The sequence below is a fragment of the Eimeria mitis genome, genomic scaffold (genome assembly GCF_000499745.2).
Source record: "Eimeria mitis Houghton genomic scaffold, Emh_scaff2467, whole genome shotgun sequence".
Taxonomy (NCBI): Eukaryota; Apicomplexa; class Conoidasida; order Eucoccidiorida; family Eimeriidae; genus Eimeria; species Eimeria mitis.
This window is the reverse complement of record NW_013570805.1, coordinates 1-4,907: the sequence shown is the minus strand read 5'-3', so window position 1 is coordinate 4,907 and position 4,907 is coordinate 1. Positions and strand designations below refer to the sequence as shown.

Below are 4,907 nucleotides of genomic sequence, written 5' to 3'. Positions count from 1 at the left end.
TGCTGCTGCTGCTGCTGCTGCTGTTGTTGCTGTGTCTTGTTGCTGCTGCAGTTGTAAATGCTGGTGCTGCTGCTGTTGCTGCTGCAGTTGCAAGTGCAAGATCTGCTGCTGCTGTTGCTGCTGCTGCTGCTGCTGCTGCTGCAGCAACTGCTGCTGCTGCTGCTGCTGCTCCTGCTTCGGCCATAGCAGCGACCTGGGGCTTTGCTCTGTTTGCTGCTGCGCTGCAGCAGCAGCAGCATCTTTCGTCGGCTGCAGCAGCAGCTCAATATTAGAGTTTATCTCGTGAGCAGCAGCAGCAGCAGCAACAGCAGCAAAGGGGGCCCCCTCATCAGTACCCTCAACAGCAAGTGCATGCGTGAGGCCCCTGAGGCCCCTACATGGGCTCTCCATGCCCCCCAGGCTGGTAGTGAGTCTCCTCCTCAGCAGCAGCGCAGCAGCAGCAGCATCTGCTGCTGCTGCTCCTCCTGTGGGGCTACACCCAGTTGACGAAGCAACAGAAGAACTGTCTCCTCGGTACCAACTGTCTCCTCCCCGCTGCAGCTGCAGCAGCGGCGGCAGCCGCAGCATCTTCTTCTCTGCTGCATTCACTGGGCTTGTTGATTGAGTAAAAGGGTACTGAGGAGACCCAATAGGTTGTGCTGCGGCCAGGGGGCCCCCGGCCCCGGGCCCCCCCCCCCCCCCCGGGGGGNGGGGGGGGGCCCCCCGGGGGGGGGGCCCCCTGGGGGGCCCCCAGGGGCCCCCAATGGTAATACAAGAGATGCAGCAGGACTCGGAGACTCACATAAAAGAGCATCTGCTGCTGATGATATGCTGCAGGGGGATCGGCCTTGACTATCGTCTCCTGCTGCTGCTGCAGCAGCAGCAGCAGCAGCAGCAGCAGCAGGAGGTACCTCTGCTGCTGTTGATGCTGTTGTTGCTGCTGCTGCTGCTGATACACCTGGAAGCCACATGGCTGACCCGGTGTTGCTGCTGCTACTATTGGGTGCCTGCAGCAGCTTGCTGCTGCTGGTGCTGCAGCAACAACGGGGAAGCAGCAGCAGCAGCAGCAGCAGCAGCAGCAACAGATAAAGAAGGAAGCAACACTGCTTATCTATCGAGCCAGGGAGACAATAAAGAGAAAGAGAGAAGGGCAGCAAGAAGCAACAGCGAGGGTGCTGCTGCTGCTGCTGTTGCTGCTGCTGCTGCAGCTGCTGCTGCTGCTGCTGTTGCAGCTGCTGCTGCTGCTGCTTGCTGCTGTTTGCTGCTGCTTGCTGCTGCTTGGGGGCCAGCAGCAGAACCCCACAAAAGAGAAAACAAAGAAAGAGGAGATGATGAGATAGCAACGATCCACCACACACAAACAACAAACAGCAGCAGCAAAGGCGCTCTCGAGACAGCTGCTGCTGCTGCTGCTGCTGCTGCAGCTGCTGCTGCTGCTGCCGCTGCTGCTGCTGCCTCGGTGTGACTGGGGGGCTGGCTCGCTGCAGGGGTGCGGTATGCTGCTGCAGCAGCAGCAGGGGGGCGGCTCCAGCATACTACTAGCGGCAGAAAAGGGAGAAAAATAATTAAATAATTAATTATATTATTTATTTATTAATTATAAATAATAAAATTAAAATATTAGCGGAAAAAAAACCAAAAGAAGGACCTCCCTATACACCGCAGCAGCAGCAGCAACACCCCGCAAGCCGGCTGGCCCCCCAGGTGTACATACACCTCAGTTCTCTGTATCTCTCTCACTTATAAACATTTATTTTCTTTTTATTTATTTATTTTTATATATTTTATATATTTATCTCGTCAACAAAACCCCAGACAGCAGCAGAACACCGCCCTGCATCTATACTGTTGTCTGCTGCAGTGGGGGGAGCAGCAGCAGCAGCAGCAGCAGCAGCAGCAGCGGCACACCTGCTCTCAGCAGCAGCAACAGAGAGGGTTATATATATTAATTAAACATATTATAATATATTTATTTAATTTATTTTTATTTTATTTATTTATTTTATATATCAACGAAATATAATAATATAAAACACATGCATAGCCAGAGATACACCCGCAGCAACACAACAACCCCTCGAGACTGCAGCACAGCAGCAGCAGCAGCAGCAACAGCAGCAACAGCAGCAGCAACAGCAGCAACACCAGTAGCAGCAGTAACAGAAACAGCAACAACAACAGCAGCAGCAGCAGCAGCTGCTGCTGCTGCTGCAGCTGCTGTCTCTCCCAGCGGTCGCTTCCTCTGTCTTGCTGTCTCCTAAACTGTCTCCTTCTCCCCCTCAGCTGTCTCCTCGTTGCTGCTGCTGCTGCAGCTGCTGCTGCTGTTGCTGCTTGCCGCCGGGTCCCATGGCTTGCGATACACAGTGCTGCTGCTGCTGCTGCTGCTGCTGCTGCTGTTGCTGCTGCTGTTGCTGCTGCTGCCTCGAGTGCATCGAACGACTTGCTGCAGCAGCAAAGACCTGCTGCTGCTGTTAGTTGCTGTTCCTGCTCTAGTTCGTTGCTGCTGCTGCTGCTGCTGCTTCTGCTGCTGCTGCTGCTGCTGCTGTTGCTGCTGCTTCTGCTGCTGCTGTTGCTGCTGCTGCTGCTGCTGCTGTTGCTGCTGCTGCTGCTGCAAGATACAGCCAATCGATGACGGGGTGTATCCCCATCTTCCTTGCTGCTGATACACCTGCTGCTGCTCTCCCCCTAAACAACATACATACATATATATATATATATATATATATATATATATATATATATATATATATATATATATGTACATATATATATTAATTTTTTTATATTATAAAGAAGTGGATGAGGTGTCTCCTTCAGTGTCTTTGCTGTCTCCTTCTTTGTTTTTTTGTCTCCTTTTTTGTTTTTTTTTGTCTCCTTCTTTGTTTTTTTTTGTCTCCTTTTTCGGTGTTACTGTCTCCTTCTCTTTCTTTACTTCACTGTCTCCTATAGGGAGACAAAAGGAGACAAAAAGAGACAAAAATAAAACAAAAGGAGACAGAAAGGAGACAAAAGGAAACAAAAGGAGACAGCAAGAAAACAAAAAGAGACAGAAAGGAGACAAAAGGAGACAAAAAGAGACAAAAAGAAGACAAAAGGAGACAAAAAGAGACAAAAAAAGAAAACAAAAAAAAACAAAAGGAGACAAAAAAATAAAACAAAAAGAGACAAAAAGAAAACAAAAGAAAACAAAAAAAAACAAAAGGAGACAGAAAGAAGCCGTGTCTCCTTATTGATGAGTTTGTCTGCCGGGGAGGAGACAGCAGCAACTGTCTCCTTTTTGTTTTTTTTGTTTAAAACAAAACACAAATAAATTAAATAATAAACAAAAAATACACAAAAACAAAACACCCTAAACCCTAAACAAATGGGGGCCCCCTACAGGCAGCTGCTATTCTGTCTCCTCGCTGCAGCAGCAGCAGCAGCAGCAGCAGCAGCAACTGTAGCAACAGCAGCAAGAGCTGCAGCAGCAGCAACTGCAGCTACTGTAGCAGCAATAATAACAACTGCAGCAGCAGCAGCGGCAGCAGCAGCAACAGCAGCAACTGCAGCGGCATCAGCAGCAGCAACTGCAGCAGCAGCAGCAGCAGCAGCAGCAGCAGCAGCAATGTCTTGTTTCCTCCTCTTATAGAATATATTAAACCTCCCCGTTGTCTACTGGCTGCAGCAGAAAGCCTAAAGAAGATGAAGGAGAGAAGTTGCTGCTGTTGCTGCTGCTGCTGCTGCTGCTACTGCTGCTACTGCTGCTGCTACTGCTGCTGCTGCTGCTACTGCTGCTACTGCTGCTGCTGCTGCTTGTTTGTTTGTTTGTTGCATACAAAAAAGGGAGACAATAAAAAGAAGTTTAGAGACAGCAGGCTGAGCTGTCTCCTCGTTTGTTGCTGCTGCTCTTTCTGTCTCCCTCTATTGAGGTGCATAACTGTCTCCTTTCTGCAGCAGCAGCAGCTGGAGCAGCAGCAGCAGCAGCAGCAGCAGCAGCTGTGTTGCTGCTGTTTCTTTCTTTTTCTGCTTCTCTGTCTCCTTCTACTGAGGTGCATAAGTGTCTCCTTTCTGCAGCAGCAGCAGCTGGAGCGGCAGCAGCAGCTGGAGCGGCAGCAGCAGCAGCAGCAGCGGCAGCAGCAGCTGTGTTGCTGCTGTCTTTGTCTCCTGCTTCTCTGTCTGTTTTTATTAAGAAGCCTAATTGTCTCTTCCCTGCAGCAGCAGCAGCAGCAGCAGCAGCAGCAGCAGCAGCAGCAGCAGTGCTGCTGCTGTTTCTGTCTTCTTCTTTTTCTCTGTCTCTTTCTATTACAGTGTGTAAGTGTCTCCTCTCTGCAGCAGCAGCAGCAGCAGCAGCAGCAGCAGCAGCAGCAGCAGCAGCAGCTGTGTTGCTGCTGTTGCCTCCTCCTACTAGCTCTCTGTCGCTTAACCCTAAACCCTAAACCCTAAACCCTAAACCTTAAACCCTAAACCCTAAACCCTAAACCCAAGCCCTAGGCCTTAAAACCTAAAACCTAACCCTTACTCTAAACCCTAAACCCTAAACGCTAAACCCTAACCCTAAACCCTAAACCCTAAACCCTAAACCCTAAAACCCTAAAACCAGAAACAATGAGGATTAGGGTTTAGGGTTTACAAGGAGACAGATGAGAGCGGCCCTGAGTGTCTCCTGGTTCAGGGCGGTGTACGGCGGTTTGCTGCTGCTGCTGCTGCAGCAGCAGCAGCAGCAGCAGCAGCAGCAGCAGATGCGTCTCTTCTTTTTTTATTTTATATTATTATAATTGATTAAAAATACAAAAAAAAACAAAAAAAGAGAAAAGAGAAAGGGGAGAAGACAGCCCCCTTCTCTGCTTCTTTATGCTTGTCCATTGGGCCTCGTTGTCGTCAGCTGCTGCTGCTGCTGCTGCTGCTGCTGCTGTTCGTTGCTGCTTTCTCATAAACTTTTTCTATTTTGT

At 49.9% G+C, this 4,907-nt stretch overlaps 3 protein-coding genes across 3 annotated transcripts in view; 1 reads left to right on the top strand and 2 right to left on the bottom strand.

Annotated features, from left to right (window-relative positions):
- The window catches only part of EMH_0054220 (uncharacterized protein), a gene marked incomplete at both ends in the record, with an annotated part of 3,108 nt that extends 2,869 nt beyond the window's left edge, over positions 1-239 (bottom strand). The window contains one exon of the mRNA XM_013497093.1: positions 2-239. Coding sequence (XP_013352547.1) covers positions 2-239 — 238 coding nt within the window. The remainder of the gene's footprint in view (position 1) is intronic.
- A 1,997-nt stretch (positions 240-2,236) lies between these two features.
- EMH_0054210 (uncharacterized protein) lies at positions 2,237-2,683 on the bottom strand (the record flags this gene model as incomplete). The annotated part of the gene is made up of 1 exon (XM_013497092.1): positions 2,237-2,683. The coding sequence occupies one exon, from the start codon at positions 2,681-2,683 to the stop codon at positions 2,237-2,239; it is 447 nt and encodes a 148-aa protein (XP_013352546.1).
- Positions 2,684-3,343: 660 nt separating this feature from the next.
- Positions 3,344-3,607, top strand: EMH_0054200 (uncharacterized protein; the record flags this gene model as incomplete). The annotated part of the gene is made up of 1 exon (XM_013497091.1): positions 3,344-3,607. The coding sequence occupies one exon, from the start codon at positions 3,344-3,346 to the stop codon at positions 3,605-3,607; it is 264 nt and encodes an 87-aa protein (XP_013352545.1).
- Positions 3,608-4,907: the final 1,300 nt, after the last annotated feature.